Below are 27926 nucleotides of genomic sequence, written 5' to 3'. Positions count from 1 at the left end.
AAATTGTTGTCAAAGTTTCGTTTGTGAAAATAATCAGAAATTAAAGGGAAAAGCTCAAATAACCTCTCTATGAAGCAGGCACAAAAATCCTAGTTAAAATAAAGTACTCAATGTACATGCTATATGCATGTATATTTCTCTCACTTCACGACACTAGCCTTGGCTGGCTCCTGCGTCAGTTCATGGCCACAATAAACACATCGCTTTTCGCTCAATGGAATGTCACTGGAAAGCAAAATCAAAAGGAAAAAAAGAAAAAAGAACACTGCAAATATTTTACGGCTAAAGAAATATCAATACTTCAATCTACCGTCGCACAAGAAGTATTTGATGGACAGCAACAACAGCACCAACTAAACGGATGTCGCACGTCAACACCGACGCCATTAGTTCGGCGCCAAAGTACACAAAGCAACACAAGTTAAGGGAAACATATGCGAGGGACAGGAGTGAGGATTGCGATGCAATTGATTGAGTGAAAGTCAAGTCGAGCCGAGTCAAAGCCTGTCCATATAGCTCAGCCCTTTCTGGTTCTTTTACAAGTGCCAAAGCAGCTGGCTTCCGCTTCCAAGTGAAATCAGCAGCTGACATGGGTGTGTTGGTGACACCACAAAGTGGCAATCCTAACACTTTAATGACTTTCTAATATGCAACACGAGATGTACATAATTTAGTTGCACGTGGCAAGGCCCTACCTACCCCTTTACCCTTTTACGCTCAAACTCTACCTCCTCCATACTTTTTAGCAACTTATTTACCGATCCACTGAAGTCACTGTGTGTTAGTCAACGCCCGAAGACGTGATGAGAATTTCAATGCCCCATTTGCCTTTGTTGCAGTTGCATTCGGCAGAGGCCTCTCTCACTTGTGTGTGTGTTCTCTTATTTAAGTATGTTCCTAACATTGGCCGTCCACTTGCTGCCTTGGGGAATTGCAAAGTGCAACACGAGCGTCAAGTTACTGCTCCGTAACACAGCACGTAAAGGCCGGACAGTCAATACCTTTAGAGGCCTGTCGCAACTGTAGGCACAACAACAAAACTCTGTATTTCGTATGTGTTTGTGTGGGGGAGCGACTGTGTGTGTGCTGTTGTGGAGTCTGGTGACTATAATGAATAATTTACAAAGGTGTTTGGTGTTAATTTGTTAATTGCTCGAACGTCTACGTTAAATGTGGAAAATAGCAGATGGTAAGCGCCTCATTGTTTACTTAAACACCAGCAATAACATATATTTGCATTAGAACAAAGGATCCTCTCATTAATACGTTATTAGATTTTATTGACAAAAGACTTGCCACAAACCGTGTCAAGTAGTGCGAATAAAAGCGGTCAATATCGATTTGTAACTGCAGCAGGGGCCATTTTGTACCACGAAATTCATAGGAGAAGTAGCAAAGATGTGAGGGAAGGGCTTTTTTCTAACAGAAGAAGAAGTTCTTCCAAACCTATCTTCTATATAGAAAATAATATCACCAGGTCAAATTTTTATTTTCGATAAGTTTAATGGTTTTCGATAGAATAATAGGCGTGTAAAATTGAAATTGTGTTTGGATCCATCTATATATACCTATTAGGGTTATTTAACTTAGGGTTTGTTCGCACTGTTTGATGATCTGAAAGTGATTGGAACAAAGCCAGGGAAGGCATGAAGTTATCTCCTCGAAAAAGACATTCTCACTGTGAGGATTAGCAAAAACTTTATCTTTCAATTCATGTAAGCTCTCAGTTGCATTGCAATTTTCAGCCGAGCAACTGTTTCATGCTCTAATAATTAGCTGAAAACCGGCCCCTACTTTCTTTTCCCGAATTTTTTATTATTTCACTATATTTTGTAGCTGCAGTAATCTATAAGAACTAGTCCCAAACATGGAGAATAATGTTTGTTGAATCAAGCTCTTTCGCATTTCAAACTTTTATCTTAATGAGGAGCTTTCTGGAGCACAAGGACTTGAATGTGTTGTGTTCTACTGACTTACCTCTTTTTGGTACTTCTGCGTGACTTTCTAATTATTCAATCTATGTACTTCAATTAGAGTCTTTGAACTTTGTCTTTAATCTAAAGAGGTAGAAGAGCTTGACTATGTTTACCGAATTATATCGAGAATACTAGATAACTACAAATCTTATTAAATCATAACTCAATAATAGCTTTTCGCCCGGCATCAGCTTCAAAAACTACCAATATGCATAACTGTCAATGGAAGGAATACTTTTAATACCAACAGAGAGTGAGAAATATTGCATGATTTCATTTTCATTGCATATATTTATTAATAACCTGCATATAATTGACCGCAAAAGATTGTGGCAACAACTGGAATACACACATATCCGCATACCACAACCCCACAAGTGAAAAAAATAATAGAAACCAAGTGATATCTATGCAAATAGTTTCCACTCAATTAAGCGCAAGAAGAAAGCGGCAATAAAAGACTTCGAATGCACTTCAAATGTATCTGAAGCGCAGCGACTGTCACACACCAACGGAGCGCCGCATACTACAATGCAGCAAAAAATGACGCAGCAGAAGGGGCAGGCGAGACGGAGCGACCAACAACTTCTTTGAGACAGAGAATAAATACATATACACCACGTCAGACAGTGATTTGTACTGCTATTTAGTTACGCTGCATACGCATGCGCATCCTGTTTAGCTGCGTCGGCACTGTGGCACTGGCACACAAAAGCTAAATACACCGTCTGGGCGCCCGTTGGCTTGCGAGGGTATTGTGTTTACATTTCACGCTTCGTTTCCCAGCGCAAATACACAGATACGCAAGCATACTTACGGGCGCGCATACTGCTTTTTGCCTTGTCGTTTTCGATTCGGTGCGATGTGTGTCCTTCACGTCACAATTTAAATGCAACGTTAAATTTGCTATTGAAATGAAATCGTTCGCATACATCTTCAGCGTGCGCTCCAGCCCCCACAGTCGAAGACGCCTGTGGATTTTCGCTTATAGCCATGAGTCTCATTGCTCGAAATCGACGGTGACAAAGAACTTTCGATTATTTCTGATTGCCTGCACTCAAGGTGGCTCTTGGCATTGTTATACCGTTAAGGGAGTTAGACATTTGGTTTGTGGGGTGCGTGATGTATGTAGATGTCACTTAGGAGAGGTGGTGAAGAGGTGAGGATGCCAGTGTTTGTTAAAGGTAAAGGTCAAAGGATTAAAACTATATTGAAGTTGATGCTTTTAGATGGCGCTCAGCACATTTTGTATGAAACGCTCAGTCGCATCATCGGACTTAGCATTTGACGACACTTCCCCATATACTTCATAGCCTTATTGTACCTCAAAATGCATAATAACGTTACTTTTTTATCGTAGCTGTTTTTCTGTCTCTACAACAACAACAATAACATTAGCAGATTAGTCTTGGCCTATATCGATTCGACAAGTCTTGAAAAGCTTATTAGTTAGTGCACAAAATTAACAAAATTTAATTGAAATACATGCTACCAATTTACTCCCCTCCGAAGCGCTTGCAGCGAAATCATTAATTATCTTTCAATAGCAAAGGACTCCTTAAATATTCACTTAAACTGGAATTTATCCGCGACTTCTGAACGCATAATTTCTGGAACAAAAATCGGCATCATAACTCAGATGTCTGTTTTTGAATAAAGGCAACAACCTTTAAAATGGTATTAAGGCCAAACTTGGAACAGGGAACATCAACATACGTACGTATGTATATTGTGGTGGAAAACAATGCCAGATTGCATAGCGAGGCGCAGCGGCAGATAAAAAAGACAAAAATGTGGAAATTCGCGCATGCCACAAGCGAAAATTCTTGTTTTGGCCTTTGATTTTCCAGCTACTTTGATAAGCACTTCAAAGGATTAAGAGAAGGCTGCTGTTGCAACGCCTGTGTGGACGGGGCGAACAACGCACTTGCCCCACAGTCACATGATAAATTCTTCACGTGGCAGAGAGACATGAACATGGAGTCCGCCAGCTAAGTGGCCAATGTCTTACCAACAACACGGATGGCTTCAAAGCCGCCTGGCATCTTGTTCCAGCGCGGCGTGAGAGGTAGGCCAAGGCGGAAATGTTGCAGACACATTTTGAAAAGGAATTTGTGGCAGAGCACAAAAGGCTCGTCCAACTTTTGCAGAAGTGGATGTAGCTGAGCAATGGAGCTAATTCGCGGTGTCTGCGCAATATCGGTTCTTCTTAGACTTGTATTAGCTTAAAGTTTATAGGAATGGCAGCTGGTGAGCACTGCTTTAGCAACCGCAGTTGAGCAATACAAATACATCGCACAGGAGCGGTTGGCGGTCATTCCTTCTTTCGCAGCGAAGCTGTTTAAGCGATGCGAAGTAAGACCGCCATGTTTTCATATCCAATACCACTAATTAGAACAAGGTTCCAGTTCGATTTCGGATTTCTTTGGTTTGCCTTTGCATAAATAATAGTTTCCACGAAAATACAAATGATGCACAGCAACAACATGCTTCACATTACTTGCGCCCATGGTTCAGCTTGAGAAATGCGCCCCTGTAAAACCGAGTTGTACACCTCCTACATACCGAAACTTTGCAATAACGGTTTATCTAAGACAGCATTCGTTGGTTACAACTCGAAGTTGAAGTTGAAACAGGACAAAGCAATTCAATGTGAACTGGTACCCGGAGTAATATTGAATTGGCAGCGAGGTTAATGTCGTAAGGAAATATACCAGACACAAGTCTGGCCAGCTGTTTTATCTGGGCAAGAGGAAATTAGCGTAAACACTGCATGGTGGCTGGGAGCAACTTCGGTTGTGGTTTCAGGAATGTTAAACTTTACACTTTATTCTTGGAGAACGTATGATAAAATATTCGAAGTTAATTGGACATTTGGATATCGAGATGTGAAGTTTACAAATTTCTTATGTAGTCGATAAACATCATAAAAAAATAAAATCTTCATATTGTATGACATCTAAAATAAACGCTTACATCTTCGAACTTCACCAGCAGAAGCATCTACATATGTATACATATATCACTTTTGTTGACAACTTGGTTATTGTAAAAACTCCCAAAGTCGAAAGTAAAAAGTCAAAAATAAATTACTTGAGTTAATAGAATTTGCTGGAGATAAGCGATAAAGCTAACCTTAGCTGAGTGTGCTTGTCTTTCCGTCTGACAAAAGTCTTTAACAGTGCTTTCTACAACAAAAACAATTGTGCGAATTCACAACAGCAACATCCTCTGCTTAAAAGAGCAGTTTAAGAGAGAGTGCGCGAGAGAAAGATATATACACTCCGCCAATAGTTCTAAAGGAAAACACGAATTTCCATTCGATTTGGTTCTTTATTTCTAGAACATTCTCGATCTGCTACAAAAACGGGCAATTCCTGAAACATGAAGTATTTTTCGGGCAGTCATAAATGAACAGCGAATAGCTTATATATACATATATATTAATTATTTGATTTCCTTTCTGTTGAATGTTTAACGAAATGTATTTCGACTTTAGAACTAAGCTTAATTTATCCTGTCAACATCTTTGTACCCGTATGTCCGCACTATCTCTTGGTCTTATGGCCATGTGCGCATATTTCAACGAATAAAAGAAACCGTGCCATGTTTTCCAAATGATGCCGTCATCATGTTTTTTGTCAGTGGTTTTAAGATATTTGCCGTTTAGATAACTAAAGAATTGAACATTCATTTTAGGTGTAAGATTTTAGAAAACTAGCGAATTGTAATTTACCTGTTGAGACAGTCTCGGAACCACCAACCTCCTCCGAAATATTGCGCACAACTCATAGTTGAATTATCGTTATCCTGATCGTATGTGCTGAACTTGTAGCCACAGAATATTTTCCCAAAATATTCATTGCGTATTTTTCGCTCTCATCCCCTACAGCGAAAGTGTCGTAGTTGGCGTATTTAACGGTATCGTTGAAATCATGCAATTCGATTTGTAGCTCATTGAGTTGCACTTGTGTGAGCGCATGCAATTTGTCCAGACCAATCCAGAAATTTGTCTCCATATTTCCGAAGCCAGTCTTGTAATCAGCCCAGTTGCGATAGAAGTCGATGTTTCCGTCCTGTCTACGTTGCATCAATAACCAAGGGTCACCGCCCTTGTGATCGAGTAAACAGTAAACGTAGAAAGGTCGATCCTCCCAACCTTTTAATGGTAAACGTATTTGGTAGATTCCGCTTTTGGCCTTTGAACCCGCCGAACTCACTGCCTCAACACAGTTGGAAGGTAGAGGCCTCATACTATTCGATTCGCTTAATAACTGCGGTGAGGCGATGCTCAAGAAGAACAGCAACAACGCAGCGTTTATCAAAATTTTTGAATTTCGAATGATCATCTCGTATGCTTGTTTTGGACTAATCACTCAAATATAAAGGCATCTTTATTTATACTCCAGCACTTGAAACTAATTCATACTCTCCAGCCTATTCTAACGAGTATAGTTCACGCAAATGCTCGTAAGTTGATTGTTGGTAATGATAAGAAACGTTTTCTGTTTTTTTTTTTTTTGATTATGCTATGATTATATTGGAAATAACAAGTAAGGTGGGACTAAGTTCACCGTTGTTAAAAAAAATAATAATTAAAAGTAAAATATTTTCAATATAGAGGCAAACATAGGCACTGAGGTGGGAATCTATATAAAGTTATTATTGTTTAGTCTTACAAATAATTAAGTAATGATATTTTTTGGTGGTTGTGGATGACCAAAGCTATGTCTTATGTCAATAGATTGATGGGCCTGTCATGTTTCTATATTGTTTCGAGTTCGGTATTTGTATTGCTAATCCTATGAACCTAAGAACTCCGAGCCATGGAATAGAGTCAGAAATCATGCTTGAGAAATCGAAAAGATAAGAGATGGGTGTGCACTACTGTGAAGACCATTGAAGTAATCACATTATTGACATAATATAAATAAGTTTGTGAAATATAAAAATATAACTTTTGCTCAAAAATTTTAAAATTATAATTTATAAACACTATAACTCAGAAATAACTCAGAATGTAATATGTTCTCCATGCAATGCTGTTGTGAAAGCAACAACACAAAGTGCGATAAGAACCGTGGAATAGCTTTTTAACCTTCCTCCGGGATTATCACTGCGAAATTGTTGCCTTTCACTATGCATATTGCATTTTGCTTTCTGCTGTGTTTTGTATTTTCGTCAATATTCTTATCAATAATGCCTTTAGGGAAACTTTGAGGTACACTGACCAAAACTAAGTCTGTACTAATATAACTCTCAATAGAGGCTTTTATTTAAATCTGAAACAAAGCCGAATAATTAGAATGATTGCAGCATAATGAAAAATGTAGAATTATAGATTGCGAATAATAATTGAAATTTAAACCATCCGATCTTAGATACATATATATAGGTAATTCTATTCATATTTATGCATATTTCGGTAGAATATAACCCGTATAAATTGCCGAAATTATAAATATTCAATAAAGTTTCGAATAATTCTCACACATTTTATACTCTCGCAAATGCAAGGCTCAATGATATGGACCGATATTTGCTAGGAAAAATTCTATACAGGATTCTCGGATCTGTTCCGACAAAATTTTATGTTATCTTTGACAAGATATGGTCCAATTTCGACAATGTTTAGATAACCGAAATATTTACTTTTATTTGTAAGATAAAAACGACAACGTAGTCACCCAATGAGTTAGAAAAATACCCTGATTATTCTAAATGATCGCCCTGTTTTATGTATATGCAACACAGCAGGCCTCAAAAATTAAAATGTCATCACTGGTAAAAATACACCACGAAATTCACCACACTCAATGAGCTACGAAGTGCCGGGAAACAGCTGACAAATGTAAACAAGTTAAAACAGCTGTAGGCGCGTTTTACTGAAGTACAAATTGGAAATAAAATTTTCTGAAATAAGTGCTAAATAGTTTGCAATAGAAATATTACAGTGTATAAAAAAACAACAAATAATTAATTAAGTTTTTATTTATATTTGTGAATAAATTTTATCTATAAATGTATGTGCTAAGAATTCATATAGTCAACACTTGTTGCTAGTGCTAAGAAGAAATTGTGCCATTGTTTTCTTATAAAGACCAAGAATATATTAGCATTAGAAATTAAGTAGCTTTCGAATACTTCAAAACAGTGCAGACATAAATTATATGCAAAATTATATTGTTTTCAATGCATAAATTATGTGTTAAACCTTGTTACTCATTCACTACTCGTTGAAGCACTCAATTTAATTCAAGTTATTAATCGTACATTGCCCTAGTAGTTGGAAGTGTGGCAAATAAAAAGTTGGATAAAAAATCGAAAAAATACTGTTCCTTAATTTACAAACCACATTAAAACCAATACCGCGACCGGCCGTCAATGCCACAGCCAATGTGAAGCAGTTACATCAACAAAAGCGCTTGAAAAGTTTACAACTTTCCTGAAATAGTAAATAGTAACGCTATACTAGTATAACGCTGTGTTCATCTGAACTTTTGCAAAATAGCTATAAAAAATAGCAAATAAAGGACGAGTGCTTGGTTATGTGCAACTGCGTCTACAACAAACCTTGTGTACATTTCTACATATTGTATATGTATAGGATCAGCCATAAAATACGAGTAAAATGCAATTTGTAGGAAAGCTAAAAACTTTTATTTTGAATTAAACAAAATGGAGTTCACAAATATAAGCCGTACACAATCTGTGCAGTAGATTCCACAAGTGAGTTTCACTCAGTTTACCAGCCAGCAGTTGACATCGTATGGACAACTTTCAAGCTACTAACTATTTACTTGCATAATTTTAACTTTTATATGCTGAATTTAAATTACTTCTCGGAAAATGTTTCTGCGCATTATTGTTGACTCTTACCTATGTATGTATATATGTACATGCATATAAACATTTAAAATGTCTTTAAACATTTAAAGTTATCATTCGACAGTTGAAATTATCTTTACTTATTATATTAAAAAAAGATAAATCAGCGCTTTAAATATTAAGCGAAGAATATTTAATTACCGTAATATTTTATATGAAATTATTGGTAACATAAGTTTTTAAACAGCGAACACAAACCGCCTGTAATTTTCAAAAGTTCTGTACTTCTGGCACCAATCGCCTCAAATATTCAGCATAGTAGACTGCAATCCGAAGGGCACTTTACATAATTTGTCGGCAGACATGAATGCGCAATGCACACCATGTCCACCTAATCTGTTTATCTACAAGATAAGCTCTGGCTATGAATCTGACGCTTAATACAACAGTGTATAACAAGCCATACGAAAAATAGCAAGCAAAAGTAAAAAAAAGCGACAATAACAAAATTAAAACTTTCCAATCCGCACACAGACGAGTTGTTTTTTGACAAGTGATATAACTGCGGTTGCAGCTGACCTGCTTCTCCCTACTGTTCCGGCCATTCGCTTATCAACGGACATTCAGCTGGACAACTTTAACCGAGAACAGAGTGAAGAGCAACAAAAGATGGCAGCAAACACCAACATTGCCACAACCGACATCAACAAGCAGGGCGAGCGGCAACAGGACAGCACCCGCATGCCGTTTGTCGGCTCGCCATTGCTCCTGCCAGTGCCAGCGTCATCGTCAACATCAGCAACGCCACAACAAAAGCGACATCAAGAACAATTCTCTGCGAAAATATTGCAAGCGCTACTGGGTATTGTGGCGCAACCGCAAGAGGAGACACAATCTGGCGAGCCGGAATCGGAGGCAGCGCTAAAGCAGCAGTTGCATATGGAATTGAGCCAAATTGAGTTGATCTATCGCGCGGAGGGTAATGCAAATTTGGTGCTAGCATTGCCGCAATTTAAAAAAGTTTTGCGTCTGCCAAAAACGTCGACGCTGCCGACAACTAGCCATAGCAAAAGCAGCAAATATAACAAAATGAAAATTGGTGATACACAACAGCAAACGGATGCGAATGTGGCCAAGGGGCGGCAAGTGCCCGACAAAGAGTGGCAGCAACATCAACAGCATCAACAACAACAACAAAAACAGCAACAGCAAACTCAAGAAATGCAATTGCAACATCAACATCAGCCAGAACAGCAAAAACATCAGGAGGTAGTCCAAAGTGCTTCCGACCCGGCTGTAAATCAAAATGCAAAAGGTTAGTTTTTGTGGCAGGATATTATGTGGTGCGCTGCTGTGTCCTGATGGTGGCGGTATCGACCCGCACAACCAGCACAACGCCATCAACACTATCCGCATTGTTGTTATGCTAACAATATTGTTTGGGCAGCAACATACAGACATACATACACACAGCGACATACACAGCTCAGCATTACAGCATGCTGCGGCATTTGTTGCCTTGCTGTTGTTTCTGTTGGTAACGTAGAAATGCTTGTTGGCAAAACTTGGCACGAATCTCTGACGAAATGTGTTTATTTCATTTATTTGTTATAAAATTCCATTGCATCGCCATTGGTAGCAGCTGTTAGCCGTGCCAGATTTTGCCGTGCACCAAGCTATATACATAAATACTTTGACTGTTGCTGCGCATAGTTTTCATTGCTGGTCATTTTATTGTTGGCTAATTTATTTCAAATTGTAACCACAATTGCAGACTTGACAATGGAGGATTTTGTAGCTTACATCGAGGTAATACGGCAACTACTTGGAAGCGAGTATGTATTCGAGGCAGAGATTGTGCGGATAACGAAGGAGAAGGACATACGGTGGATAAATGAACGGATACGAGCGGATCGACCAGGTGAGTTCGAGGAGGAGGGAGGATTAGCAATTGAGTAGAGACAAATAGAAAAGATAATAATTTGTATGGAGATTTGCTATGTACATACATACATATAACTAATATTAAGCGTTTCGATGCCTTTAAATAGCTGAGTGTATAACGTAATATGAGTAGATTTGCTGTTTTAGTTTGGAATGACTTCACTTTACTTTGTCGGAGTAAAGCTTCCGTGAGCGCCGCTAATACTCAAATTAAGAAGAAGCAGAAAAAGAGTATTGATTATTTTCCATGCATTTTCCTCTATTTAAACATGTTAATTTCGAAAAAAACTCATAATATCTATGTTTTAAGATAGCACACAACAACATGTTATTGTGGCTCTTCAAGAATTTTGTGGAAGACAGGCTGGCTTGACGGTCTTTCACCATCCTTTGTGGATATGCAGAATCGACTGTAGTGGCAACGGTACAAAAAACTCTTAAATGTTGATTCTTATGAAAGTTCTCATCTCAATATCCTACCTACTGCACCATGATCGATTGCACCATTTAGAGCCATATTTACAGAAATTTAGCGCCTAAAACTATGCACACCTCAAAAACTGCATGTAGAGTTTATTTTTGCTTTCATAAAAAAATGAACTACGAAACATATATTGCACATATGTCATTCGTTATTGTTGGCCTTTTGCTGCATCATTCCAAAGCAATACTCTTTTCAATTTCCACAAAAGTGTTATGAGACCATTCCATCGCCCCCCTAGTGTTGTATGCATTTCGCTGCACTTGTACATTTTATTGTGCGTCACTTGCAACACATTTCCCCTGACCGCCCGCCCGCCTGCTACTTTCTGACAGTCATTGGATTTCGGCTATTATTGCTGCAACAACCGATGCGCCAACCTCCCGGCGCCTTGCAACGGGCCATGCAATCGATCATAAAATTCTTCTATGCACTTCGGTACACCGACACGGGCTTCTGGATCATGAGCGCTCAATGCAGCGGAGTCACAGTGTGAATGATTGTGGCATTATTGCAGCTGCACATTGTAGCTTATTGTTGCCTCCCATTCGTTTCAATTTCATAAGGCATTCTTTACGACACAACACCGAATCGAACACTACGGGGAAAGAGGCGCAAGTAAGAAAACGGAGGGAGAGGGAGGGATAGAGAGCTGGAGAATGGTGATAATGGTAGGTGCTGTTTGGGAGACGTTCGGTGCATTCCCAGCTGACTTATTAAGCGTTTTAGTACTCGCCAACCGAACAATGACAACGAACAGATGGTGTTGAGTGTGTCGTGCTGGTGGCTGAGGTGGCGCTCGAGATATACGGCCGTGCTGTGGCGTGTGTAAGGAACGGCCATGCAGCTGAGTGACACACGCGGTTGCACACCTAATATTTCAACAATGTTAACTTTGTTGTGCTAATGCGACGCTGTGTTGGCCGTACACATACAGTCGGTTTAGCTGTAACCATAAAGTAAATGCGCCCATATTGTGCAATATCGTTGTAAAATGCCCATTTCCTCCCACAATGCTATGCATTTCAGCGTTTTCATCAATTGCATTTTTTACTATATTTTCTCTTTATTTTCTTTTCTCTTTCATTTCGGTTTTTATATGCTTTTTTACCGGCGTCTTCCCTCGGCGCGTACAACTTCCCGTTACACATCAACTCTTCTGGACCGGTTGCCGCCACTGCCATTGGTGGCGCTTTTGCAGCTTATCGGCGTGATAAAGAATTTTGTGGGGAATTCGGTTTGTTGCTGCCAGATGCTACACGCTTACCAATAGCATTCGATATTTTACTTTCCAATTTGCAGGTGAGTTTGGCAGCGCTGCCATTAGATGAATTATTACACGGTGTTCAGGTGTAATGCTCCTGCATGGAATTCCTCAGCACCCACACACACACACTCCCCCTACCCCACACATGCACATCTATGTAAATATATCAGCAGCACCGGCGCAGCTAGATTGCATCAGTGTTGCTGTGTTTGTTGGCGCTAGATCCACTCTCAGTGGATATTGATTATAAATACTGCTTTCAGATATATTTTTTGTTTGTTTGTTTGTTGGGATGTTCATGGAACAACACCAATTTCGGCTTCTTTATTGCGCCATTGGTGCAACGTGGTCGTGCAACAGTGGCAATAAATCATCGCACTTGTTCTTCTCTTTAAGCCGGAGTACAGCGGACCCAGTGGTTTATAGTTTGAAATTAAGAAAAAACAAAAACAACAACAAATAGGAAGCAAGATTTTTGTGCACACAAGTGATCGTTAACCTGGTTTAGAAGCGTATTTCGGTGCAACGAGCATTTTAGCAAATTTTTAATGGCTTTGCCGTGGAATGAGTTGGCATTTTATTACACTCCGGCTTAATTCTTTTTCACATAGTTCGGTGCAAACAAAAATTCGCTTTATTGAGCGTTTATATGTTAGAATCTATAAAGTGGCAATTTATGGGCAAATCCAGCAATTTACCAAATTCCAGGTGAAGCATATTTGTGCACAACAATAAGGGCAACGAAACCAGCATTTTAAAATTTACTTGTACTCTCTCTGCATAGAGGCTCATGCAACAAGCCCTTTGAGACTAATGATCAGTTCCAAATTATTCTTTTTTTATTTTTAAAAGATTTAGTACTTCAGAAAAAGGTCAATTATTTAAAATTTTATTTTTAAAAAAAGTGAAATTATTTAATAAAAATTACTGCAATTCCGAGAGAAATGGAATTGCGTAACATTTATTGTTATTGATATAGTATATTTCTTCATTTATCCTGTCAAGCCCTTTGCACCCGTATGCCCGCACTATCTCTTGGCCTTATAGCCATGTGCGTATATTTTAACGAATAATAAGAGCCTTGCCATGACTTCCAGATGATGCCTTTCCCTTTTTCTTTGTGAGTACCTTTCAGATACTCGCCATTTAGGTTACTAAAGAAGACAATAATATTTAGTGTAACACTTTAGAAAACTTGCGAATTGAATTTTACCTGTTGTGGCAGTTGCTGTACCACCAGGCACCTTTGAAATACTCCGCACAATTCGACGTCACGCTATCGTTATCCTGATCGTATGTACTGAACTTTTGGCCATCGTGATATCCCAGTAAGGAATCACCTGCACTCCCAGAATACTTTCCCAAAATATTCAATGCGTATTTTTCGTTCTCATCCCCTATAGCGAAGTTTTCATAGTTAGCGTACTTAACGGTATCGTTGAAATCATGCAATTCGATTTGTAGCTCATTGAGTTGCACTTGTGTGAGCGCATGCAGTATGTCAAAACCAATCCAGAAACTTCTTTCTATATTTCCGAAGCCAATCTTGTAATCATTCCAGTTGCGATAGAAGTCAATTTTTGCATCCAGTCTACGTTGTACCAATAACCAAGGGTCACCGCCCTTGTGATCGAGTAAACAGTAAACGTAGAAGGATCGATTCGCCCAACCATCTAACGGTAAGCGTATTTGGTAGATGCCGCTTTTTGCTTTTGAATCCGCCCAGCGTACTGCCTCGACACAGTTGGAAGGTAGAGGTCTCGTATTGGACTCCTCGTTCAATATATACATTGAGGCGGTGCCCAAGAAGAGCAGCAATAACGTAGCGTTCACCAACATTATTATGCGCCGAATGTTCAGCCCGTATGCCTTTTTCGCACTAATCACTCGAATATAAACGCATCTCTATTTATGCATGAACTTTTGAAGCTAATTTATATTCTCTCGCCTTTTCTAAAATGTACATACATACGTATTTCACGCAAATGCTCGTAATTTGGTTGTTGACAAAAATAAGAAAGGTTTTCTGTTTGTCTTTTGTTTTGCAAGAATTATGTTAAATATAAACAAGTAAGGTAGGTCCAGATTCGTGTGCAGCCGAATATTTGATACTATCGCAATTTGCAAGAATCAAAGGCGGGGATATACATATATTGGAGTTGTTTACAAAATTTTGTCGGAATAGTGAATTGATATTCATCATACTAGTTGTTATATGGGGTCTGGAGCAACTATAGGCACTGAGTTGAGAATCTAACGGAAGTTATTATTGTTTAACCTTACGAGGAATTACGAAACCATATTTTTTAGTGGTTGTGGGTAACCAAAGCTATGCCGAATGTCGATGGAATCCGGTATTTGTATTGCCAATCCTATGAAACTATGAACTCCGATTCTTGGAATAGAACAAAAAGCCCTGCTTGAGATTTCGAATAGATAAGAAAAGAATGCGCCCTGTTGCATAATCAGTTGAAGTAAGATTATAAATTATAAACTAAAAAATTAACTTGAAAATCAAATATATACAGTGGCGAGCAAAACCGTTTTTGCCTTTTTGTTTTTCTTTTTGCCAAGAACAGTGGAGCAAAAATTAAAAGTATGCAACAAATATACATTCTCCGTGATTATTGTTTTTCCTTATATACTTCGGTTTTGCTATGTACTGTTCCTTTTTTACTGTTATATTGCAGAAATTAATTGTAAAATTATTCAGAAGGGAATATTCGTTATACATATCAAGCATTTCATGGGTGGAACTTTGAGGTACACTGAAAATATTAAACTATCCACTGTAATAGATGCTTGTATATGTATGTGCTTCGTGTTGGAGTGTTGATTTACTTTAAAATGGCATGTGCATAATAAAAATATGCAAATCTGTTATAAATAAGCTCTCGTCAATCACATTGTTTTAATGCAGCGTTATAGAAAATGTAAAAATAATACAAGTTCCACTGACTGTTCAGCATATACAGTGCACTCGCGAAAACTCGATCCAATGACAACCATACTTGTTCGTGTTATCGAATTGTTCGAGTCGTCGAATTAATTTTAATTTATTTATTCGTTTTATCAGATTTTTTACTCTCGCAACAAAGTAGCTAAGAAAGTATAATAGTTTCGTTCACATAATGGGGGAATAAAACTTTACACAAATACTGTATATCATCTGTGGTTTCACTTTTGGAAAAATTGTCAAAATCGGACTACAACTTTTCAAGGCCCATGCCTAATGATAATTTTTCACCGAAAATATCGTAAAATCTCTCAGATATGTTAATGTAATTCAGAGGAAATTTTGTTCTTCTTATAGTATGTCTCTGTACCAAAAATCGGGTCATATCTTCACTTAGCTCCCATATATGTACCTAATTATAGGTTTTTCAAAAATACTATGGGCCGAATATATCTGTTAATATGTGAGGTATCTTAGCAAAATCAAGTGAGCGTATAGGCTTGGATACAATGTGCTTTGCTGGTGAAAATGAGTGAAATCGGTTCAGGAATTACCTCAGCCCTCATATACTATATATGATGATTTTCGTTATTCTATTAGATTTTATGCCGAATATATTTATAAATAAATAGCGAGAGTATAAAATGTTCGTTCCATTCGAACTTAGCCTTGCCTTTCCTTACTTGTTTTGTAATGATTTTAATATATATATTTAATATATTTAGTACTTGAGATAAGGTCAATTATTTAAAATTTATAAGAAAAGAAAAAGATTGAAGTTATTAAATAAAAATTACTGTAATTCCGAGAGAAATGGAATTGCGTAACATTTATTGTTATTGATATAGTATATTTCTTCATTTATCCTATCTTTGCACCCGTATGTCCGCACTATCTCTTGGTCTTATTGCCATGTGCGTATATTTCAACGAATAATAAGGGCCATGCCATGCACTCCATTCGATGCCTTTCCCTTCTGCTTTGTGAGTACCTTGCAGATGTTCGCCATTTAGGTTACTAAAGAAGACAATAATATTTAAGCGAAATACTTTAGAAAACTTGGGAATTGAATTTTACCTGTGGTGGCATGTGTTGAACCACCAAGCACCTTTGTACTGCTCCGCACAATTTCTGGACCAATTGTCATTGTCCTGATCGTATGTACTGAACTTTTGTCCACTGTGATAAAGAAAAGAATCACCTGCACTTCCAGAATATTTTCCCAAAATATTCAATGCGTATTTTTCGCTCCCATCGCCCACAGCGAAAGTTTCATAGTTGGCGTACTTAACGGTATCGTTGAAATCACGCAATTCGATTTGTAGCTCATTAAGTTGCACTTGTGTGAGCGCATGCAGTTTGTCCAGACCAATCCAGAAATTTGTCTCCATATTGCCGAAGCCAGTCTTGTAATCATTCCAGTTGCGATAAAAGTCAATTTCGTTGTCTTGCCTACGCTGCACCAACATCCAGGGGTCACCACCGCTGCCTTCGAGTAAACAGTAAACGTAGAAGGGTCTATCCTCCCAACCTTTTAATGGTAATCGTATTTGGTAAATGCCGCTTTTGGCCTCTGAACCAGCAAAGCGCACTGCCTCCACACAGTTGAAAGGTAGAGGTCTCGTATTGGATTCCCCGCACAATATATTCGTCGAAACGGTGCCCAATAGGAAGAGGAGCAGCAACAACACAGCATTCACCAACATTTTTTTTGTATGGAATTCGAATGCAATTTTGTACTAATCACTAGAATATAACCGCATCTTTATTTATATACGAGCTATCGGAAAGCTTAACGATACCCTTTGACACTCTTTTAATAAGTATGTATATAATTCACGCAAGTGATGGATGGCTTTGGCAAATAATTAAAATACAAAGTGTTTTTTATACTCTCGCAACAAAGTTGCTAGCGAGTATTATAGTTTTGTTCATATAACGGTTGTTTGTAACATCCAAAACTGAACGAGTTAGATATGGGGTTATATCTACCAAAGTGATCAGGATGTCAAGAAAAGTTCAAATCCGGATGTAACTTGAGTAAAAATTAAGATATCTTGATGAAACTTGACACACTTGTTTCTTGGCACCATAGGAAGGTTGCATTCGAAGATGAGCAAAATCGGGCCACTGTCACGCCCACAAAATGGCGAAAACCGAAAACACATAAAGTGCCATAACTAAGCCATAAATAAAGCTATGGAAATAAAATTTGGTATGAAGGATCGCACTAGGAAGGGGCATATTTGGATGTAATTTTTTTGGGGAAGTGGGCGTAGCCTCGCCCCCAAATTGGTTATTTGTATATATCTCGCAAACCAATAAATCTATATAAACCAAACTTTCTGCAGTCGGTTCTCCTACGTACCCCACCACTCACCATGAAAATAAATGAAATCGGATAATAACCACGCCCACCTCCCATACAAAAGTTAGGTTGAAAATTACTAAAAGTGGGTTAACTCAGTAACAAAAAACGTCAGAAACACTAAATTTCACATAAGAAATGGCAGATGAAAGCTGCATTCAGATTTTTTACAAAATGGAAAATGGGCGTGGCGTCGCCCACTTATGGGTCAAAAACCTTATCTCAGGAACTACTCGACCGATTTCAATGAAACTAGGTTTGTAATAGTTTCCTTACATCCCAATGATATATTGTGAAAATAGGCGAAATCGCTTCACAACCACGCCTACTTCCTATATACCAGAACTTTGAAGACGATCTGAATCGTTTACATTACAATATATAAAGTAAGCACTAGTGAAGATATCGGTGCAGAACTTTGCACAAATACTATGTTTATAGTGTGGCAGCCCCTTTATAAAATTCGCCGAAATCGGACCATAGGTTTTTAAAGCCCATATATCGAACACGAGGACCTCGGCGCTTCTAACCTAATATTATGGTTTCCAACTTTCAATGGACTTTATACAATATATATGACGAATATGTGGGTCAAATTGTATATTATATAATATAAATAAAGTTAAATAAATAAATTGCGAGAGTGTAAAATGTTCGGTTACACCCGAACTTAGCCCTTCCTTACTTGTTATTTTTTGCTGTAATTATGTTAAATATAAACAAGTAAGATAGACCCGGTTTCGGTTGTAGCCGCACATTTTATTCTATACAAATTTGCAAGAATCAAGGGCGATTTTGAACTATAGGCACTGAGGTGAGAATCTAAGGGGATTTATTTCTGGAATTACGGAAACAAGTATATACCGCTTATCTTATGAATCTGTGTACTCCGAATCATGGAATAGAGGGAAAATCCCTCACTAAGATTAGAGAAGAATATGCTCTACTGCGCCGTAAATTGAAGTCATCACATTAATACAGATTCAATATATGTACATATGTATGTATAACATATAAATAAGTTTGTAAAATATAAAAAATAACTTTCGCTAAAAAATTTGAAACTTATAATTTATATAAAGCTTCGGGGTGTGTCGGGTTTATTTAAAAAAAAAAATCACTGAAAATAGAATATACGAAAGTATAAACAAAGGGTGTGCTTCGTATTGGTGTGTTGATAATAAAAATATGCAAATATGTTATAAATAAAAAACTCGTCATTAAGTCAATCGCATTGTTTCAGCTTTTACAGTGCACTCGCGATAACTCAATCTAATGAAAACCATACTTATTCGAGTTGACGAATTGTTCGAGTATTCGAATGTTGTATTTTAATTTTTTATTAATTTTATCAGTTTTTATACATATTTCCTGTTTAATGATGCATGACTAGTTAATTCAAACATTTTTATTTCTATTTCCATAAAGAATAGAAGGAGCATGTGTATGTAAAATGTAGGCTGTTTTCTAATTGCTGGAATTTATTGTTGATTTATTTTCGACCGAATTCATTGCGGTCTTTTTAACTCATTCAGCAGTTGTCCATTTAGCTTTGCTACGCATGAACTTATATGTATAAGTTGGTTCATTTTCACCAATTGCTTTTTTCAATGGATTTTTTTTCAATCAAGTAGTTGTATTTATACTGTAAAAGTAACCTAATACAAATTTATTGTTGTTGAACGGAACCTCATCTTCGTCATCATCTTTCTGGTTGGCTTAGTTTAAAATACTAGTCCAAGCCCTTCACGAAAGTCTCTCGTTCCAACTTATTCCAAACTCTGCTCAAAAATTTAACAGCATCTCTCAAGTAAATTTTTATCATTGATTCGACCAAATCGCATTCATCGGAGAGAATGGCTGCCAACAGAGAATTTCTATAATGTAACTTTGTTATGCTTATTGCGTTTTAATCCATTGGTTGGATCAAAGGAGTGAAATTCGGCGGTAAAGACAACACTATAATTGACCCATCTTCAGACTATGATTCATCCTCTTTTGGATGCGAAGGTGCGTTGGACAATTCGATTGATCTCTTTAAAATAGGATTTCACCTAGTTAAAGAATATATTTATTAGAGGGTATCCAGTTTGTAGTCTAGTGTAGTTGCCTGGCCTGCGTTACAAACGAAAAGTGAAACTAATTTTGGAACTGAGCTAATGTCATCCAGGCTGACTTTGTATTTTTGTATTCCACTGTGAAGTTAAAAGTGTTTAAATAATCTAGAATGATCTGCTCTTCCAATTACAAGTAATTTAATTTTGTGCTTTCCAGTAGCATTGGCACACATCAAAAATATGTATGTTACACCTCACTTTTTTCAGATTTGTTTCCTGGTGCCTGTTTTTTCATTCTAGAAATGTATAGTTTTGCCGAAAGAAGCTTCCAATGTAGCCCGGATTCAGCTACGTTATAATTTTGTACAGGACATAGTCCAATTTCGTGAATTTTAGCATGTAGCTTAGTTTTGAACGGCTCCACTAGTACCGGTCGCGAAGATAATTTTTCCTCTGCCCTTGAAATAAGGCGTATTCCATGATGCTTTCGAAAGTTTTGACGGCATCCATCGCTGGCTAAAAACCTTGAACTGTTCTTACTTAAGTCGGCATGTAACTCCTAACGGAAGTTCTGAAGCACAGATCGTTTTACGTTTTCCAGGACCTGATAGAGTATTGTTAAAACATTTAATAATTTGTTTTTATTTTTATACAATTCTAATAGTGGGGTTAGCAATGGATAGAGCTATAACACCTTAACCTTATTTCAGCCTTTTATGCTAAGCTCGATTCCACTCCTATTGTCCAATTTAAGTAACGGCTCACATGCATTTCAACCGAACCAACTTTAGCGTAGAATTTAATGCTTCTTGCAACAGAGGATTGGCAATATTAGTCGTTGGGAATTGAAATACCAGCACAAGAAGTAGTTTTCCCTTAAGTTGCGGTAAAAAACGTTATTGTGGCACTATTGCAATAATTTTTATACTCCTCCAATATGCATATAGGTTGTATGAGTATGTAACGTCTTTTGTAAGGACACAGGATAATAAAAAAGCTCCATTATCCAAGTTTTTTTATTATCCCTTATTCGATTGCGCATTAACATTTTGAGCGCCACCATCGTGTGCAGCCAATTGAAAGCATAATAATTATTTTCAATTTGAACTTGCCGGCACTGTGGTGCAGCGCGCCAGCAATGCGAACTTTTTTGCTCATATTTCTGCGATAACTGAAATTTATGCTTTTCACGCATATGTGCTTGTGTAAGGGTGTGTGTGTGTGTGTGTGTGTGTTTGCTCGTTTACTTTATGCATTTTATTGTTGATATTGTACTTTCCACCAGCAATTTTACATTTCACAACAGACCTACAATGCGCGGCAATTAACAATATGTTGTTTATTCTTCTCCACTCTTTCTCATAAAAAAAACACGGAACACATTGCAAACAAAAACAACAACAACAAACAAATAACGCCATAAAAATGGGCATAAAATAAAACAACAAAAACAAAAAAACGAACGCAATCGAAGGCGAAATGGATCGGCGACACATACGCCATCGAAATAAAACCGAAGCAAGGTTGGCTGCTGCCAACTGTGGTCGTCAACAATTTATTGGAGTTGCAGAAAAGGCCAGCGCCGGCTGAGCAGCAGCAGGAACTCACGGGAGCGGAATGGAGGCAAGCGTCAGCTCACAGTCACCACAGCGCAAGGTGTCGCTTCTGTGCGATGCAATTTCTAAAGGTAAGGCGAAAGTGCCAACGACAAACGACAATTACAAAAAAAATAAAAATAAAAGAAAAAGTTGATGAGCAGCAACAACGAAAACAACAGCAGTTGAGGCTAAGTAATAACGGTTCAACAAAACACCGACATACCGCAGCATTCCGTTTATTTCGCTTATTCCGTTTTTCATGGCGCGCGATTGCATTTGCACCGAACGCGCCACGTGGTATGAGCAACATTGCGGCTGTCCGCCCGCGGCCGCTTTTGCGCCGGGCGAAATTGTCATTGAATGCGCTGTGCTTTATTGCGCCACTGTTACGGTTATTTTGCGCTTCTGCTCCGCTGCCGCACAGCATTTCTTATGCAAATTCAGTCGTTGAACCGCAAACAGATTCCTGCATTTTTACTCCGCTCTTCCGTCGTATATTTTTATGCGCTTGCCTTTTGTTGTTGCCGGCTTGTGTTTGTGTGCTTTTAATATTGCTTTTGTTTTCCTCGCTTTGCTGCTCGTTTTTATCGCCGCCACCATTTTTTGCTTTTGTTCTTATTTCGTCTCTCTCTGCCTCTCTCTTCCCTGCAGCTACACACGGGCAAAATCAACAGGCGAACTTCTTATTGCCCGCTGGCGTTGTTTTCCGGGTAAGTTGTGCGGCATCTGTTGGATTTGTTTTCTTGTTTTTTTTTGTTTTCTTGTTTTTTTTTTTTGTTTTTTGAATTACCCATAAGCATTATGCGAAAGTACCGAAGTATTGAAGTATGTGCGTAACCGGCTTTTGATTGTAAATTATGCCACAAAGTTTTTGTTGCGCAAACTCTTCATGCATAGTTTGCGTTGTTTCCATGTATATTTGCTCTAATTGCAACTTCGCAACTGATTTCATTTGCAATTCGTTCCCTAATCTCCGCTTGCTGCCTTATTTGCTTAAAGTGTTCCAGCGCAAATGGTTGCCGCACTCGATGCTCTGTTCCGGTGTCCGCAAAATAATTTAAGAATATTTCGAAACGGTATTTTGGTATACGATGGCGAAAGACATAGCTACGAAGACTTGGTGCAGCAGATATTTCCTGGGTAAGTGCGCTTTTTCTGTTTACTTATAATCTCATTATGATACAGGGAACTCATCTGTAACATTATAGCTTAAGATTTCTATAATTTCTTACAACAAAACCAATGCGTTGAAATTTGAATTACATATTTATAAAGTAGACGCTACTATTCTGTGGGTTCAAAGCGTCTAAAATGGGTTGAGATATTTGCTCGATGTATTTCAACAAGCAAAAGCTGTATGTGAGGTATATATCAATTTTACAAAGAAGAATATTTCAAGATTGTGGTCTGAAATTTAGGCTGGTTATTCAGAATTCTTCAATTTTATTTTTGGATCTCCCAAACCCTAAGTTTGGGCTTCGAAAACATTTCAGTTTGAGTCATAACTGATGTATTCCCCATCATATAGACCATGGAATAGGATGATACAAGTGCTATTGAATATTGTTCTTGTATCGGGTTTAAAGTCATTTCACTAGATACCTCATATTTCGTGAATATGATCGACAGTGGTTCTCCCTAAATGTATGTAATCATAAAAAACCGTCTAGTCGGTCTAAAGTTTAAAAATGCTGAGATGAAAAAGCCACAATCTTGAGTATATGCACCAACTAACTCTCCGAAAATGACATCCGTAAGAAAAATTAGTTATAATCGGTCCATGAAATCCGAATAATCCCAATGCTGTTCCGTACTTCATATTTTAGTTGAGTACATACATGAAACTCTTTATCATGCGATTTCTTTAACCTGATGCTGAAGAAAATTATAAGAGCCGCTGAGCTAAATAGACAGGATACAATTTTTCACAACCATTGCTGACATATGCGGGTGATATCGATATCATTGGCCTTAACAAATCGTTGGCTATCTCCAGGTTTGCTAAGGAAGCGAAGCGAATGGGTCTGGTGATGAATGAGGACAAGACGAAATGTCTCCTGTGATTAAACAAACAGTCAGCGCATTCGCGTCTTCACTCTCATGTTACTATTGACAGTCATAACTTTGAACTTGTAGATAGTTTCGTCTACCCAGCAATTAGTATCAATAACACCAACAATGTCAACCTCGAAATCGCAGAATCACTCTTGCCCGAAGATGCTACATTGGGTTGAGTAGGCAATTGAAATGTAAAGTCCTCTCTCGACGAATCAAAACAAAATTCTAATAGTCGCTCATTATTCTCGTCCTGATTTATGGTGCAGAAGCGTGGATGATGTCGATATCCGATGAGATGGCATTAAGAGTTGTCGAGAGAAAATATCAGATGGAAAACGATTTGGTTTCTCTTGCAAGTTGGCGCCAAAATGCGAGACATTCGGTTATGATCGCAGAAGCGGTGCCTACGAGACTTATCACCTTTTTGGGAAGCCGTCGTAAACCCTATTTCTAATGCGATCTATCTCTATTGTTCAATGCTGTCAACAACAACTAATGACCTTCCGTTGGATGACGTCGATGACAACATCAGATTCCTAATACTAAATAGGGTTACCTCTGCAACAACAACAACAAAAGCAAACAGTAACTTAATGCAATCTGATCCTTACTTTCCTCTTAGACTGACTTTTTTCCAAAGAAACTTGAAATCAAAATTATTACTTAGGCAAATAAATATTTTAAATTCAGTAAAAGTTCAAGGCATTGTTATAGTACCGTTAAAAGCGTACGAACTGCCATCAATCAAAGCGACGCATTTTCACTTGCCACACATACATACATATATTTTGACACACATTGCCACATATTTGGTCTCTTTTTTGCGTATTTAAGTTGCAAATAAATGGAACAGCCATGGCGGCACAATTACATTTGCAGTTGAGTGCGCCCACAATGGACCGACTGCACACACACATTCCGTTGACCACTTTTGTTAGGTGCTCCATTTTTTGTTTCCATTTGCGCTCACTGTGTACGGTGCGCCAGAAAGAATTCAATAAATAACACAAACTAAACAATTCATTTATTTATTCAACCATTTTCAACCTCTCCACATTCTAAATAAATATTTTACAACATTTTTCGCTTTTGTACACCACTACACCCGCGCTCTGTGTACTTCACCCGCGCCCCCTGCCCCGCCACTCGTGCAACATCCGGCGTTGGCCCCCGATGGAATGACAACACCTTTTCGCGCGCTGGTCCGACGGTGGCCGTCAACGTGGCACATCCATAACATAACATGACATTGCAATGAAAACTGCAATTCTGCAACACTAACAACAACGAAAGCAACACAAATTCGCAATAAAATGTGAAAAATGCCGAAAAATGGCGAAAAATGTTCAACAGCAGCCAAATAGAGCTTTTAAAAGATTTGGTGGTGGCATGCCTGCTGCGGGACTACACTTCAAACACCAACAACAAGAACAACAAGAGCAGCCGTGACACCGAAGGTAGCAGCTGTAGCAGCGTTGACATTGTTGAAGTAGCCAAAGCTGCTGCTGGTCAGCCACACTTAAGCGCTGCTGCGGAACAAAGACCAACGACGGTGGGCCAACAGAGCGCGGACGAGGCGAAGAAGACCGAGTCGAAAGAAAGTAGCGTAATGCCAGCACTACTAACAGATGAGGCCCGTGGGGCGGCAGGCGTTGTAACGGCGGTGGCTGCTGCAGGTTCTCCGACGCCAAAACGTTCACGCAGCAAGACGACGACGACGATGACGACAAGGACTGACACTGTTGCACTGGAGACAACTTCGCAAGCACAAATCACCGAAGTGGAAACGCTGTGCTTACCGGAAAATTGTGTGCTGCAAAAAATTTTGCATTTACAATTGCTGGCCAAGGTGAGGAAACGTTCCGTTTAAGGGTGTGTGCATGTGTGTGTGTGTGTGTGACTTTATTTAAATTTGTTGATGTCGGTGCTGGTGTTGTATGTGTTTGGCACACCAGTGTGGGATTTACACACAACGAGTTGGTGATTTTTCAGCAAACCAAGTAATGAAAACAATGGGGGGGAAGTGTAAAGCAAAATAAAATTAAAAATGCCACCGAAAAGAAGACCAACAATAAAAGCTACCGAATAAGAGACGAAAATATAAATAAAAATTAAAATGCAACATTGTTGGTAGACAACACAGCATTGCATTGCATCGGCGGACAGTCAGAAAAACAGACAGGTTGGCATAAGGGGTATGACTTGTCGGTAAAAAAAAACTAACTAATAACATTGGTTCCTCTAACTTCCCACATTTCAACAGTACTAGCGTTTCGCTTCTAAACACACACTCACAGTTAAGCTCTTGAAAGCCTCTTGACAGACTTAAGATCGTAACTCAAATATCTGCAATGAAACCCCTTGACACAATAAAATCTGGCGGACGAAAAAAAAATAACAAATTTTTCATTTTGAAATCTCCGAAATAGGGGCAGACAAAAAATTTCTCCGAGTTACTCAGTCTATTTCGAACGATTAACGCTGTCTCCTGGGGACTGATTCATAACGGTATTTTTTCTTGATTATTTAGTGCTCCGTCCATCCAGTATTTTCTTACGTAATTTGTATTTTGCTTTCATAACAAAAACAAAACACTGAGAATATTCGCTGAGTTTGCGCTGTGTAAGTTTTGTTTAGAGCTCAGTACCAAAGCGTTAGTCATACCCCATAAAAAGGTACTTGTTTACCTGAGTTGTTCGCAAAACGACAAAATGCCACTCAAGTGGTTGGCCGAAAAGTGTGCAGCTAGTAATTTCCACTTGGATGCCGGCCAAGGTAATGGGAAATGAAAAGCCGCCACGACTTTGAGGCCACCACGACCAAATAAAGCAAACGCTGGCACATGCTTACCACAGTACATACATACACATGTAGGTGTGTACACTGGTGTGCAAAAGTACACATATACACATGCGTGTATATGGAGAAGTCATCGTCAGCACAGTCCGCTTATTCGGCGCTTTCGTACAGTCCGTGTTTGTTTGGACGGCTTGTCAGCTTCGTCTTCACGCTGTCGGTTGTCGGTTGTTGGCTGACTGCCGCCTTTGTTTAAGTTATATTTAAGAGTGTCGTCAATACTTCCGCTTGCTTTCAAGTGACATTTTTATCGCATTTCTCACTCAATCCATCTTCCGTTCGCTGCCACTTCGCCGCGCCTGCATACCGCAGCACCACATGTCCGCCTTGCATGCGGCCGGTTATGCGCGTAAGTCGGAAAAATCATACGACGCCTTAAAAGCCTTGTTGCAGCGCTCAAAACAACAACAAATTGCGGGAAATGCATTGCAGGCCGTGGAAGCATACATGCTGGGCGCCACAGCGCTGGACTGCTCGATAATGCTGGCATTTCAGGAAATTTCAATGCGCGATCCTTCGCCTTCACAGTCGCCGTAAGTAGAATGTTAATCGTATGCAGCTGCCACCGCGTAATTAATGACATATTTAATTCACTTTTTTTTTTGTTTTTGTGTGCGTTTCAGTGAAATGACAACAGCCGCCTGCTCGCTGCCGAGGCATTGCGTCGTAATGCCGCGCCATAAAAAAGCCTTCCTCACCAAAGTCACGCTGGTCGACTTGGATCCGAAGCCTGATAGTCACTTGTGTAAATACATTAAACAGACGTCTCAAGCCCTCAACTTATTTATGGCTAGCAGTTCCTGATGGCCAGCATGGGTGTGCGTGTGTGTGCGTCCACAAGACAAAAGGACACGTCGAATCCTGCAGTGAAAAATAAAAGGGAAACTCAGCATAAATTTAACGCTCCGGAATGTAAATACAAATATGTTAATATATTTTCGCTTTTGTATTAATGCATGCATCATAATAAATGCAGTGTTAAATTAAAAGATGCACTCCGCGCGAAACCTTGCGGAGTAATATTATTGCATTTCAATTTCATATCCAGACTCAATTCCGTTGTGCTAGTCCTGAAAATATTATGTGTGTATAAATTTAAGCGCGCTCTTTAGTTAACTTTGGGAAGGTGTTTGGCGCAGTTTATTGCCGAAAGAACCATGCGAGAAGCCATCATAACCTACTTCGATTACAGGCTGTTTGATAAGTGAGCAACAAATAAGCTTTAAAGTCACCTAAATTGGTCCGTTTTATATCATGAGTTTTAGTGATGTCATTCAAATTCACCACTATGGTAAATTTCTATTTTTATTTGTTTACAACTAGGATATGATTATCAAAAATAATATTCGTGGTAAACAACGAATGACTGGTGGCATCTGGGCGCACCCTGAAATGAAAATGTATGCGAAGGTAACTCGCTTTACAAAAAAAATACATACATACATATATAGACTATTTACGGTTAAGCTTTCGCAATCAAATTTCGAAATTTTCCGATCTTCGAAGTTATTTTCAAATTTTTAAAATTTCCAATTTC

General features: G+C 38.6%; 4 protein-coding genes and 1 pseudogene across 7 annotated transcripts in view; 2 read left to right on the top strand and 3 right to left on the bottom strand.

The window, feature by feature from the left end:
- Positions 1 to 357, top strand: part of LOC128922569 (ribonuclease H1-like) — a 38781-nt gene extending 38424 nt beyond the window's left edge. The window contains exon 3 of the mRNA XM_054233523.1: positions 289 to 357. Within this exon, the coding sequence (XP_054089498.1) occupies positions 289 to 357 (69 nt within the window). The remainder of the gene's footprint in view (positions 1 to 288) is intronic.
- Positions 358 to 5402: 5045 nt separating this feature from the next.
- Positions 5403 to 6452, bottom strand: LOC105221230 (ryncolin-1-like; annotated as a pseudogene).
- Positions 6453 to 7817: 1365 nt separating this feature from the next.
- On the top strand, positions 7818 to 27727 carry Ipk1 (inositol-pentakisphosphate 2-kinase). Of its 4 annotated transcripts, none has more exons than XM_054233725.1 (10): positions 7818 to 7999; positions 9339 to 10119; positions 10579 to 10725; positions 12431 to 12531; positions 21352 to 21564; positions 22127 to 22185; positions 22475 to 22615; positions 24887 to 25382; positions 26702 to 26922; positions 27013 to 27725. In XM_054233725.1, the coding sequence occupies exons 2-10, from the start codon at positions 9474 to 9476 to the stop codon at positions 27191 to 27193; spliced, it is 2205 nt and encodes a 734-aa protein (XP_054089700.1). In that variant the 5' UTR covers positions 7818 to 7999; positions 9339 to 9473; the 3' UTR covers positions 27194 to 27725. The 4 variants fall into 4 exon arrangements, with proteins under 4 accessions (XP_054089700.1, XP_028902188.1, XP_054089699.1 ...); XM_029046355.2 differs by having other exon boundaries at positions 9052 to 10119; XM_054233724.1 differs by having other exon boundaries at positions 7818 to 8705.
- On the bottom strand, positions 13358 to 14411 carry LOC128919763 (ficolin-2-like). The gene is made up of 2 exons (XM_054233736.1): positions 13710 to 14411; positions 13358 to 13650 (listed from the first exon to the last, which is right to left on the bottom strand). The coding sequence occupies exons 1-2, from the start codon at positions 14333 to 14335 to the stop codon at positions 13497 to 13499; spliced, it is 780 nt and encodes a 259-aa protein (XP_054089711.1). The 5' UTR covers positions 14336 to 14411; the 3' UTR covers positions 13358 to 13496.
- On the bottom strand, positions 16232 to 17207 carry LOC105221232 (ryncolin-1). The gene is made up of 2 exons (XM_011198025.3): positions 16530 to 17207; positions 16232 to 16469 (listed from the first exon to the last, which is right to left on the bottom strand). The coding sequence occupies exons 1-2, from the start codon at positions 17156 to 17158 to the stop codon at positions 16319 to 16321; spliced, it is 780 nt and encodes a 259-aa protein (XP_011196327.2). The 5' UTR covers positions 17159 to 17207; the 3' UTR covers positions 16232 to 16318.
- Positions 27728 to 27926: the final 199 nt, after the last annotated feature.

The sequence above is a fragment of the Zeugodacus cucurbitae genome, chromosome 6 (assembly GCF_028554725.1).
Source record: "Zeugodacus cucurbitae isolate PBARC_wt_2022May chromosome 6, idZeuCucr1.2, whole genome shotgun sequence".
Lineage (NCBI taxonomy): Eukaryota > Metazoa > Arthropoda > Insecta > Diptera > Tephritidae > Zeugodacus > Zeugodacus cucurbitae.
The sequence above is the reverse complement of the archived record's forward strand: the minus strand, read 5'-3'. Positions and strand labels throughout refer to the sequence as shown.

Bases quoted from the DNA above. Each gene is read 5' to 3' on its own strand.
- LOC128919763 (XM_054233736.1), bottom strand. From the start codon at position 14,335: ATGTTGGTGAACGCTACGTTATTGCTGCTCTTCTTGGGCACCGCCTCA. The intron at 13,651-13,709 runs GTAAAATTCAAT...TGTCTTCTTTAG, and splicing joins TACAGCAACTGCCACAACAG to TAACCTAAATGGCGAGTATC.
- LOC105221232 (XM_011198025.3), bottom strand. From the start codon at position 17,158: ATGTTGGTGAATGCTGTGTTGTTGCTGCTCCTCTTCCTATTGGGCACC. The intron at 16,470-16,529 runs GTAAAATTCAAT...TGTCTTCTTTAG, and splicing joins TTCAACACATGCCACCACAG to TAACCTAAATGGCGAACATC.
- Ipk1 (XM_054233725.1), top strand. From the start codon at position 9,474: ATGGCAGCAAACACCAACATTGCCACAACCGACATCAACAAGCAGGGC. The intron at 21,565-22,126 runs GTAAGGCGAAAG...TCTTCCCTGCAG, and splicing joins GTGCGATGCAATTTCTAAAG to CTACACACGGGCAAAATCAA. The intron at 25,383-26,701 runs GTGAGGAAACGT...TGCATACCGCAG, and splicing joins ATTTACAATTGCTGGCCAAG to CACCACATGTCCGCCTTGCA.